This window comes from Rhinoderma darwinii, chromosome 8 (genome assembly GCF_050947455.1).
Source record: "Rhinoderma darwinii isolate aRhiDar2 chromosome 8, aRhiDar2.hap1, whole genome shotgun sequence".
Taxonomy (NCBI): domain Eukaryota; kingdom Metazoa; phylum Chordata; class Amphibia; order Anura; family Rhinodermatidae; genus Rhinoderma; species Rhinoderma darwinii.
In genome coordinates, this window is record NC_134694.1 from 19,409,455 (window position 1) to 19,422,151 (window position 12,697).

Genomic DNA, 12,697 nt, shown 5'->3' on the forward strand with positions numbered 1-12,697 from the left:
AACTTGCGTGGAAGAAAAGTGCAGCAGACTACAGTATTCTGGCACGGCCTTGGCCAGATCGAGTGTGGTGGAGTGTGCGCAACAATGATAGAAGTTCAGCAAACTTTCTCTCTGCCTACCCATAGTAGAGAGGTATGGTTAAGGTCTATGAAGCCTCTTCTTCCCCCTTTTAGATTAAGAGCTGATACTATGCTGGGGTAACCAGACTGCTGGTTGCTAGGGAGCACATGCCTAGCAACCAGAGACAGACTGGTTGCCAGGAATGTGCTCCCTGACAACACTCGGCACTGGTTCTTCGTGTTCTGATAGTTGCTCTTCTTGCTGATGTCTTTTACACAGTGGTTGGTAGATTTTATTTCCCGGGCATGATGGATGCCATTAGATATTTGGCTGCAAATTGAACTGCTACCAACAGTAGTGAGACCCCTAGAGGCTTTATATAGTATATAACATAGGAAGAGTTTCCCTAGCAACCAGCCTTTCAGACAGGACTGTCCAGGTCAAAGTTCAGTTGGTTCTCGCAGTGAAAGGTGAAAAGCAGTTTGGCAGCGGCCATGCCATTACCCTTCTCTGACGTTCTGGAAAATGTCTCCGCTCACTCCATATCCTGAAAGTGCTTGAGACGTTACTATAGACTTCTGGGGCTAGGGACTGTGCAAATAATGAGCCCGGGTCACAGTACAGGTGGTAGGTGGTATATTAGTTTGCTAGTAAGGTTTTTCTATTTAGAACATCTTAAACCTGCATAATCATTGTCACACATTCCATTCCGATTTATTTTTCTCTCTACGACCACTATAGGAATGCCATGACACGGACAAGGAGAAAGTTCAATTGCGGGAGGAAATAAAACAGTGCAAAGTTAGGGAAATGATACAGCTCCAAGACTGCTCTGAGCTGGAAGACGAGAATATCTCATTGTTAAAACAAGTTTCCACATTGAAAGAAAACCAGGTGATTATTTAAAAATAATAATAATTCAGATGCCCAATTGTGGGCTTAAGTCACTAGCCATGGATAATACTTATTTTCTATTTTCATCATCTTTGGCTGAATGGCAGAAACTTGGTTCTGCTTGCTTAGGTAGTCTGAAATACTCCTCCTGTCTCATTGGAGGCTCAGGCTTCTCCTCTGTTCGCTATACTTTATACTGCATCTGTACTTCTTCACTGTGTATACTCATCCAGCGGAAAATCTAAATGGGGAACTGATTTTCATTGCCGCAAGCGACTAACTTTTTTTTTTTCTCCCCCCCCAGGTGGATTATGAAGGTATAAAACATGAACTGAAAAGAAGAGATGAAGAAATTGACATTTTGAATGGCCAGCTAGATGAGCTGTTGCGGTTGAAGGATATCGCTGAGCGTCAACTTGAAGAAGCCCTGGAGTCACTAAAAAGCGAAAGGGAACAGAAAAATGAACTCCGGAGAGAGTTATCAGGTTACCTTAGCTATGACTCTATAGGAAACCTTCAGACAAACTTTGAAGACCAAAATGAAGAAGAATTTGACAGTGGATATAACTCTGGTGGCCTGAACAAGTCAACCGGAGAAATCCTAATGTCTACGCCGCGCCACAGCGACCTCTTTCATCCCGCCCCTAAATTATCGTCCGATCTTTTCACGGAATTAAGCCTGACAGAAATTCAGAAACTCAAGCAACAATTATTGCAGGTATTTCTTATTCTCTCCTCCCTTGCCAAATGTACTGTTCTCTCTGTTTTTAAGGGGAAGAAAAACGTGTAGACCTTTTGTGAGCGGATTAGTATTGTATATGATTTGACTTCGTGCTAGAAATATACATGTCTTTCTGCTTTTACAATAAAGAGTTTTTCTAGTGAAAGTTTTTTAAGGTGTGTGGGTGTCTGGTAAGGACCGCTGAATGGTCTTCCTCGAGGAACTAAGGATTTGATGAAGTTCTTGAGACTGTCACATGTTAGTCATAAGGGCTGCGTTACATCTCCCTGCTCCTTGTACTTGAGGTCCTTCTATATTACACACTGTTCCACAATACTCTTTACGGACTGTCAGAATTTGGTTTATACTTTATTAAACCATGTAAAATACAGTCCGTTAATAAAGGAGTTTTCTACACAACTTGCTGTGTAATTGACAACATTTATCTGGAACATCCGATCTGGTTATAACTTGTATCTGAAATATAAAGAATTAAAAAAATAATAATTCGGACGCAAGAACAGCAGTGCTGTTTCTTTGTCCAGAAAGTTTTTTTTATTTTTTTTTGTTCTTTGTATTTCGTATGTTATCGTGATGGCTCCGTGTAAAATTCTTTAAATTGACTGAGCTGGTTTGTTTAACAGTTGTTTTAGTTTTTCTGTAGTTTTATATCTTCCCTAGGCAAGTGTTAAAGGGCTTGACAACTGATGACCAATCCAACGGATAGGTCGTCCGTATATGATCTGTGGGGATCCGCTGCTCCGGTGGCCCCCGGGCATCGGACATCCATGAAAGAAGCAGATGGCTCTGGTCATGGATTAGCGGCAGAGCTGCAGTTCTGCAGCGCGGCCCCTATGCAATGTACGAAGCCAAATGCTTCCAGCTTTGTACATTCCATACCATACTTTGCACTGATAACCGGTACACGCAGGCAGCTGATCAATGCAGGGTCCGAGTGTCCGACTCCCACAGATCATATACTGATCTATCTGGTGGATCGGTTGTCCGGTAGCGGGAAACCCCTCTAACCAGGTCTAGGAGCCAGCAACAAAACGCTGTGGGGCCAGGCTTTACACACTTAGCCGAGGTGAACCTGATAAACTCCCCCTTTAGGCGGTGCATTGTACAGTAGAAACGCTTCTCTAGGCTAGGAAATGTAGCGGTAACTGAGCACCCCTGACAAAACTAGGAAGGCGTTCTGTCTTCTGTATTGTCCTATTTATGAGCTAGTTTGCACAGCTGCTGTCATTCTCTTTAGAGCTCGATTATCTCGTTGTAAATATGAATCCATTTTTTTTTTTTTTACTTGTGTAAATAAGTAGTAATGGAAGCAATAATGTCAGTGCGCGTAGTCTCCTCATAGTCATGATGCAAGTTATAGGGTCCTCCCTGAGTCGGTGAATACAATATTCTGCACACTACTGACCAATGAAGCCAATTATACTGGATAAAGTAAAGTTGTTCCTGTGGTGTATACTAAGAAGCCTAAGTGATTAAGAGGTTATGGTGAAGAACCTCCATCTTGCTGGTTTCTGTCCCATGACTATTGAAAGTCACGTAACCAATGAAACTAATCTGCTAGCCTTTTCCGATAAGCGGCGCAGCTGATTGAAAAGTTTACATGCCACGTGTTCACGCAGGAGCAGTCTAAATTTTTTTTTTTTTTATACAAGCAGATTATTATCCGAACGATCGCTTATACAAACAAACTTGTTCCCTGCCATTGCCCCATGTAAACGCTAGTTTGTCGGCTGATCTAATCCTTTATGCGGGCAAAAAGATAATGGCTTCTCTACAGCACGGCTTCCTGTGTAAACGGGGGATGTGCTGTCAACAAGATGCAAAAGTATTAGGACAAACTATCGGTTTAATGAGCGTGCGCACCCATACTTAAGATCATTGCTCCATGTGAATGGAGCAAACAAGTGCCAGTTGACATGGTCGGCCAGTTTCCATGTAAAATGGCTCTTTAAGAATGGGATATCATTGCATATCTGGATCATTCCCCCCCCCCCCCCCCCCCTTCTCATCATTGGTCATTAGATGACGGTTACCTGTGATCTTTGTAGTTTATTGCAAGGAAAACCATTCCTAAGGCTTACAGTACAGATTTCACCGCAGTTCAAGAGGTTCCATTTTGCAATAGTTTCAAGGGACCGTAAAGTTAATAACATCTAAAGCTGCCCGAACACATTAGGTTAATATTGGTGGATCCTGACATTCCACCCAGTGGCAGATATCTGGTGAATCTAGGCCTGGACATATTGGGTTTTTGCATGCCCATTCATTTGACTGGGGGAGAGTTTGCTGTCAGAAGTTTTGGGCAGTAGCTTGTCTCCCTCTCCCCACTGAAATAGAAGGTACAGTGTATGGGGATGTCGGGTTTCAAGGTTCAGACAACAACTGTTATATTTTCAGCATCCTTTTTGTCCTTATCTGAAGCATCTTGGGGGGGGGGGGGGGGTGGTTATCAGACTTTCTACGCCAAGAGTAGAAAAGTTGCAGAAGTGCCCAAAAGTCGCAATTTGTGGCTTTTTTTTGCCCCCCTCGACACTTGTAGACAGGAGGCAGGGCCACAGTAGCCTGACCATTTGGAAAACTGACTGTTAAATAGGACCTGTCATGATGTTTGTTTTTAAACCACATACCTCCCCTTCTTCCCGATTCCAGCGATGTAATATCCCTACTCCCACCCTCCCCCGTTGTCCTGCAACAGCCCTTACTGCCTTTGCTGCCTAATATGCTAATTGTAAGTAAAGGTACAGCGGAGACCTCCTCTCTTCTCTCCACTGACTCTGTCCAATCCGAGCGGGTCTTCTGTAAGGTTGTCTGCTCTGATTGGATATTGTCAGTGATGCAGGCGGCAACCCCACCACTCTTCCCTCTCCGGGTTCCCTCCACAAGGCTTGGCTCATACAAAATACTGGCGCCGGGCAGCATCAGGACGTTGTATGTGACAGTGCTCACATCGAGTGCTATGTCGCATATAAGGCCTTGACGTCGGGACCTTGTATGAGCCTCTGCATGTTGAGGACGCCCATAGAGGTGAGGCTAGTATACTTTTTGTATTTTTATGGCCGATTTTGTGGGGGACTGGATGAATGGCGCACTGCCAGCGGAAAGATGCAACAGATTTTATTAGGAGGCGTGCGCCTCTTAATCTGTTTCATCTTGGCGATCTGCTACGCTGAATTAAGACTGGAGTATGTAAGGCCAGTCAAAGTAAACCTGTCCTTGTGTTTTTCGCTATGGAATGTAGAAACTGTTTGTTTTTTTTTTTGTTTTTGTTTTTTTTTTCCTCTTCGCTTATTTCAAAGCATTTATATCAAAAGAACTGTTACAGCCAAACATTTAAATGGGATACTAGGCATAATGGCCTCAAATGTTTTCCTTAGTTGTATATTATCCTAAATCTATTCCTTGCCATTCTGCAGGTTGATCGAGAGAAGGCCAACATGGAGACTAACCTGCAAGAAATAAGGAGGAATTTGGAGGAGAAAAGCCAGGACCTATGTAATGAGCGACAGAGAAGTGCCGAACTGGCTGATCAAATCAAATGTATCCAGACAAACCACAGCCATAAACACCGTTTGGATAATGGAGATGAAATTACAAAATGTACTTGTGGACAAGAAGGGGCCGAAGTGTCAAGACTTGAAAAAGAACTAAAAGCTATAAAGGAGAAACATGAGCTGTTTGAGAAGAAGTACCAAAAAGAAAAACAAGAGTGGGAGACAACCAAGCAGGTGGTGGCTGAGGAGCTTCATCCATCTGTGACACCCGAAAATAATGATCGAGGACTCTTGTCTGTCCTTCAGGAAGAGTTGAGGACGGCACGGAGATTGTATTTTGACTTTCAAAGCAAGCTAAACTTGGCACAAGATGAACTATTGTCATTCATAGAGGAGTTGGCCCATCTCTATAATCACGTCTGCATGCGCAATAACCTGACGCCCAACCGTGTCATGCTCGATTACTTCCGAGATGGAAAAGGCGCAAAGTTACATTTTAGAAAAAGAAAATCTTCAGACTTTTTTGGTAAACTTCTAGCAAACCATGAATTGGAGATAACTGACCTTCACAGTGGTGAGCGTTCACCCATGAGTAGTCCTGACTCCTCCATAGGGTCCGATTATGGAGACTCTGCAAGAGAACCCCTTAGCGTCACCCACCTTATTGCAATCCTTAAAGACCAGATCAAACATCTACAGGGTGCCCTTTCTGTCTCTTGGCACCACGCGTCACTGGAAACTATAACCTCTGAAATGGATAAGGAGAAGGCAGTTTTGGTGGAAGAAATCCTGAAATTGAAAGCTTTGCTGAGCACTAAGCGGGAGCAGATAGCTACTCTGAGGACTGTTCTGAAGGCTAATAAGCAGGTACATTTTGTCTTAATCAGGGCTCACGGTTTTATAATTATTTTTTAAGTGTTCTGTTATCTGTTTTTGTCATCGTTACTGTTTGTATGTTTTTATACCTCTTGACTATTTAATAAATTAAGTTAGCTCTCTTAAGATTTTGTGTTTTTATTCCCACAAGGTTCCTCTAAGGTGTGCTTGTATGTGTGGACAGAGCTTGCTTTTGATGTGCTTAAGTAGACTTATGTAGTCTTAGGCCTCACGCACACGGCCGTTCGTTTGCACTAGTATACTATCTGCAATTCCGGATAATATAGGGCACGTTCCATCCTATGGGCCAATGCACATGACCGTGGTTTCCACAGTCCATGCATTGGCCGGAGCCCGGACTGCAAAAAAAAAAAATAGGACCTGTCATTTTACAGGCCACGCCTGTGGCCTGGGCTCATTAAACTCCATGCACTCTCGTGTGTGCACGGTCCATGATTGCAGATGACACTCCTCAGGCAGTCAGTGCCGTAATCGCGGACTGTGCACACCTCTAGGGTCGTGTGCATGAGGTCTTCGAATGGTTTGCTAAACCAGTTGTGTGCCGATCAGTCCACCATATTTATCAGAATTATTTTTTTTTTTTTTTTAATACTGGCAAATCAGATTGGCTCCTGGGCTGGTGTGTATGGCTTCTACAGAATTTTGGCCATCCCATACTTAAGTAAAAATAGAGAGCTTAGTAGGTGTTACACTGGAGCTGACAGTCTATGCATGTAGCAATCCTATTTGCTTATTTATGCATTCCCCCAGCTCTTATGTATGGACCAGGTATGTATATAGATGCAATGTGTTCCTTGTCTGCTGGGTGCATAAGTAGGTTAACAAACATTCTATGCAGCGGTCCTAAGATTAAGGCCTTATTCACACGACCGTATTCGGTCTGTGATATACGGTCTGCATGTTGGCAGTATTTCCCGGACTGAACACTGTGCAGGAAGGAACGCTACCAGCATCATCGTTATGTACGATGCCAGGAGTCCCTGCCTCGCTGCGGGAAAACTGTCCCATACTGTAATCATGTTTTCAGTACGGGGCCGTAGTTCCGTGGACGGGCAGGGACACCGAGCGTCGTACAGAACTATGATGCTAGGAGCCTTCCTTGGTCCTGCACTGTGTCCGGTCCGGGAAATGCAGCCGACATGCAGACTGTTTATCACAGAACGAACACGGTCGTGTGAATGAGGCCTTAAGGGGATGTCCAGAATTAGGTAAATGGATCTGCTCTCTTTTTCCAGAAACTGTACTGCATCTTAGTCCCATTGGCCTCTTCTCTTAATTTTTTTTTTTAAATATTCCAGGCAACCGCTCTTTAATTGTCAGTCTTCATTCCAACCTAAAGACTTAGAAATGACAGAGCACGTAGTACTTTCTTAGTTATATGGGATTTGGGAAACCCTTTAAAAAAAATAAATAAATCTACATTCTCACTAGATCCAAGACTGCAAATATTTTACTTTCTAAATTCTGCAGGTTGGTTTTGAAACACGTCAGCAGCTTAGTGCCTCATGCTTTCAGATGAGTGACCTGGCAGCTCAGATATCCGTGATTTGTTTTTTTGTTCCGTCAAAGGAACAAAAAAATAAGCAGCGCCGGATCTTTCACGTGACTGACCGCAACGGCGCACAACAGAACCCATTGCCTCTAATGGGTTCTGCGCAAAATAACGCTCCATGCCGTGCTATTTTTGTTGGAGTCGCGACGGAGGCTCCTAACTGATCCTCCAACGCGGATGTGAACAGATCCTTAGCTGTGTAACTGAGCTCACAATGATCTGATGTGAGGACAACGGTCCGAAATCGAATCTTTTTTTCTATTATCTTGTGGCAATTTTGAAGTAAAAAAAATAAAGTATTTACAAAGTTAACTAAGGTTGTCGCAAACACTATTTTACTTTAAGACAAATTGGTTTGGTTATTTGTAAAGTCAGATTATGAGCTCTGGTTGCTATGGGCAACTACAACCGGTTTATTGTTGGATCGCTGTTAAAACCCATACACCCCTAGTACTGCTCACAACTAAAGCTGGACAGACACCTGCCGGAGACTCAGCGGCTTATTCCCCTCTCCGTTGAAATAAACATGCGCACTTATCCGAGCTGAGTGCGCATGTTTATGGTGGCGTCGGGAGGAATAGTTGTTGGCCGGACAAGCTGTGGCTGACCTTTCCTTAGTGTTCATGGCCGGCTCTAGGGGTGAATTCAATTGTATCTACTCTAGACCATTCTCGTCTGTGGTAGTTTGGAGTCCATGCTGTTTAATTCACAGATTGCCTAGACTGGGTACAACTTTATCCACTCGCTATAAAACAGTTAGGTCGTCAAAAAGCCTTTTCTGGATGCATTTTACTGCAGTTGGACCCTCAGCAATCACATGTATCCCATATCCCGTGGGGAAAATCCCATATAGCAATATAGATTTATTTTTTTTTTGGGGTCCTTCCCCGCAAGCATCTTGTAGCTTCTGTCATATGAGCAATTTGGTGTCTTGAGTTAAAGGGAATGTGTCGCTAGAAAATCTTTTATTTTTTAGTTAAACAGTATATAAATGATTACACATTGTTCTAATTTTTTTGACATTTTTTCACAAGTCAGGAAATATTATAAATTAGGTTCTAATTTATAACATTTCCATGTGCTGGTCAATAGAGGGAGCAATTCCCAAAATTGCAGCATTGGCATGTGGTAAAGCAACCTCATTGCTTTATGCTGCAAAATTGGAGAAGACACACTCACTCTAGTGAGCTCACAGAATCCCCCCTCCTTTATCATGGCTAGTGCCGGGAGAAAGGAAGGCGTTGAATGTTCAAACCTCCTACACTGTGTGCCGCCATTTTTTGAGCGAATGCACAGTGTAGGAGCATTACATACAGTGGTAATCACACCGTGTAACACGAACATACACAAACATAACTTACCTGCTCCTGCCACCTCCGCTCCCTCTGCTCCTAGTCCTTGCTTCTGAACATATGGACGGAAGCCATGACCGGAAGTAGTGATCTTACTGTCCGGCCGCGGCTTCTGGTCCACATGAAAATGCTGCCGGATGTCGCTCGGCCGAAGACCTTCCTTTTGGACTGTGTGGGAGCGGCGCGTACGCTGTAGTGAATGGAACGGCTCCCGTTCGCATTCACTATGGGGATGTATGTGCCGTATTCCATCTCTGTATGTGTCGTTAATCGACACATACAGAGATGAAAAAAAAAAAATGCCAGCCCCCATAGAGAAGAAAAAAGTAAAACTCAAAAACACAAATAATTTATTTTAATAACATACTAAAAAGCAAAAACATATAAAAAAATTTTTTTTTTTTCGTGACCCCTTCCCTTTTTAAGTGTATGCAAATAAATAACACCTAAATATCGTGTCCTTTGTCACCTTTTTTTTTTTTTTTTTTACTTGTGTTAAACTCTTAAACCACATAATGCAGTGAGTCTTGTCGGGTGTGTAGGTTGTTAACATGACTTACTGCTCCCATAAATCTCACGTCTCTATTGCATTAGTGACTAAGTACGTTTTAGTTTCCTGACCACTCCCCATAGTATTCTATAGATAACCTAATGGGGAGATTTATCAAAAGTAGTTGCTCATAGTAACCAGATTCCAGCTCTATCGCCCTTTTGATAAACTAAACTGACATGATTTGGTTTTTATTTCCGACCTTTCTACCTTTTTTCCTTTGCACAAGTTTTGATGATCTTCCCTCGACGTGGGGATCGCCCTGTTCACATCACATCCCAGCGCGCGCTCTAAACATGTCCGTATATCTCCATTACCCTGACGGAGGCCAAAAGAGTGTCCTTCTGACCGGTATTCATCCGATTATGCTGTTCTGTACAACCGCATCCGTCACAACCTACGTCTAGCGTATTCGTCGAGAGCTTTTTCTCACATATACGTTAAACTGCTGGCCAAAAAATGGGATGTGAGCGAAGCTAAAGAGAACGTAGGAAGCAACCATCATAACTCCATTATATGGTTATACATGGTAATTTGGTAACCAACAAAATTTTTTTGCAGCAGTTGGCTGCTTTGTGGGGGTTTTCTTGTCTTCTGTTTTTGTTTTGTTTTTTAAGACGTGGTTACGTGAACAAATGTAGGAATTCTCTTTAGCCAGCCAGGTCGCCTTGTTTGTAGCTTGCTTTAACACTTTGCGGAGAACCAGAATAAGCCATTACCTCATGAGCTTCCACTGGGGGAGAGCCTGAAGACTGGACCAAAGCTTGGAAATCTCCAATAATTTCTCTCCCGTTTGATATGTCCTATATCTTGACCTGTATTTCTATCTGCCTGCTGCTAACTTCTGTGTACTTGACTTCTCCTGTTTAGACAGCTGAGGTAGCCATGTCAAATTTGAAGAGCAAGTATGAGAGTGAGAAGGGCCTGGTATCCGAGACAATGCTGAAGCTGAGACATGAGTTAAAAGCCCTGAAGGAGGACGCCGCAACTTTCTCATCGATGCGCTCTGTGTTTGCGAGCAGGTAGTTTTTTTTTTTTTTTTTGTTTCTTTTTTGAAGTATGAATCCCTGTTTGATATGTAAAAATCTGTGCATCCATCTGTCACCACTAGGAGGTGAACTATTATGCAGTCCTTTTCGGTTCCTGCACAGTCCTTTTGGTTCACTACCGCTCCATATGAATGGAGTGGTAGTTCACATGCTCGACCACCGCTCCATTTATTTCTATAGGGCTGGCAAATCTCAGCACCCCAAAGAAATGAATGGAGCAGTGGCTGAGCATGCGCACTACCACTCTTTTTTCCTATGAGGCTTCCAGGAACGGCTAGGTAGGCCCGTTCTCGTGATCAGTGGGGGTCCCAGTGGTCGTACCCCTACCGATCATATATTTATCACCTATCCTGTGTGGTTCCACCCCATTTTAACAGTCAATTCTCTTTAGATTTTCATCTTCGCCGCCATTGAGCGATACATTTTTTTTCTTCTTAGGGTGTGCTATTAATACTGTGTACCTAGTGGATCACCTACAATAGAGACCGGGCCCAGCACTGAACAGCTTCCCCTGTTTGCTATAACATTGAATTAGCCGCTACCTACAGCCACCACTATTGACTAATCCTAACCTTGTGACTATCTTTAGATGTGACCAGTATGTTAACCAGTTAGAAGACATGCAGCGCCAGCTTGTGATAGCAGAGGATGAAAAGAAGACCTTGAATGCCTTGCTACGGATGGCTATCCAACAAAAATTGGCCCTCACGCAGCGCTTGGAGGGACAGGAAGGAGCTCAAGATACTTCTAAGTCGAGTCGTTCAAAATCTGTCACAAAGTCGAAAACTCGATCTCCAAAATCAAAAGTCAACTGGTGCGTATTGGCATTGTCTGAGATTCATTCTGTACACATGGCCCTGGTGATGAATATACTTCTCTAAGTAACATAAGATCCTGCGTCCGTGAGAATTGATTAGCTGTGCCACAATATCTCAAGGAGTGAAAACCCTGCTCCAACTGTAGGGGAATTTGTATTAAAGCGTTAGTCTGATCTGTACTAAATCAGGTGATTGCTGTGGGTCAATCAGCTGTGTTTTCTGGGTAGGCTGCAGGCAAACGCAGACTCTCCTATAGGGGAAATGTGGTATTACATCTCGCCTATTAACCCCTTCCCGCCGCAGCCCTTTTTCAGATTTTCATTTTCACTTCCCCACCCCCCCCACCTTCCAAAAGCCATAACGTCTTTATTTTTCCGTCTATCCAGTACTATGAGGGCTTGATTTTTGCGAGACAAGTTGTAGCTTTTTGTAGCACCATTTATTTAGCCATATAATGTACTAGGAAATGAGAACATTATTTGGGGTAGAAAATGAAAAAAACAGCGATTTCTTCCATGGTTTTTTGCGCGCAGTTTTTACGGAATTCACTGCAATTAAAACAACATGTTCACTTTATTCTGTGGGTCAATGCGATTACGGCGATACCAAATATATATATATAATTCGTTTTTTCTATATTTTTTTTACTACTTTTACAAGTAAAAACCTAAGTGTAAAAAAGAAAATGTATTTTGTGTCGCCAAATTCCGAGAGCCATAACTTTTTTTTCCTGTCAATTTAAGTCGTGTGAGCTTATTTTTTGCGGGATAAGCTGTAGTTTTTAATAATACCATTTTGGTGTGCATACGACTGTTTGATCACTTTTTAGTTCATTTTTTGTGGGAGATGGTGACCAAATAGAGATTCTGGTGTTTACTATTTATTTTTTTTAACGGCGTTCACCGTGCGGGTTAAATGATATATTGAAATAGTTCAGACTTTTACGGACGCGGCGATACCAATTATGTTTATTTTATTTTTTTTACTATGTTCTAGGGGGGGAAATGGGAAGAGGGGGGTTTTTTGAACTTTTAATTTATTTATTTATTTTTACACAAAAAAAACGAATTTTTACTTTTTATATTAGTCCCCCCCTAGGGGACTTCAACCAGCGATTGTTAAATCGCTTGCACGATATACTGCAATACTGATGTATTGCAGTATATCGTGATTCTGACAGGCATCTATTAAGCCCTAATAGGGTGCACAAAGATGTGATTGCGCTGCGGGGGGCACGATGAGCTGTTAGAGGGGGTCGCCCCCCCTCTTTCTAACGCTTTAAATGCTGCGGT

General features: G+C 42.8%; 1 protein-coding gene across 1 annotated transcript in view; it reads left to right on the top strand.

Annotated features, from left to right (window-relative positions):
• Window positions 1–12,697, top strand: part of LOC142659362 (protein bicaudal D homolog 2-like) — a 32,070-nt gene that overhangs the window by 17,084 nt on the left and 2,289 nt on the right. The window contains exons 4-8 of the mRNA XM_075835434.1: window positions 802–954; window positions 1,259–1,672; window positions 5,110–6,054; window positions 10,409–10,560; window positions 11,177–11,401. Of these exons, the coding sequence (XP_075691549.1) occupies window positions 802–954; window positions 1,259–1,672; window positions 5,110–6,054; window positions 10,409–10,560; window positions 11,177–11,401 (1,889 nt within the window). The remainder of the gene's footprint in view (window positions 1–801; window positions 955–1,258; window positions 1,673–5,109; window positions 6,055–10,408; window positions 10,561–11,176; window positions 11,402–12,697) is intronic.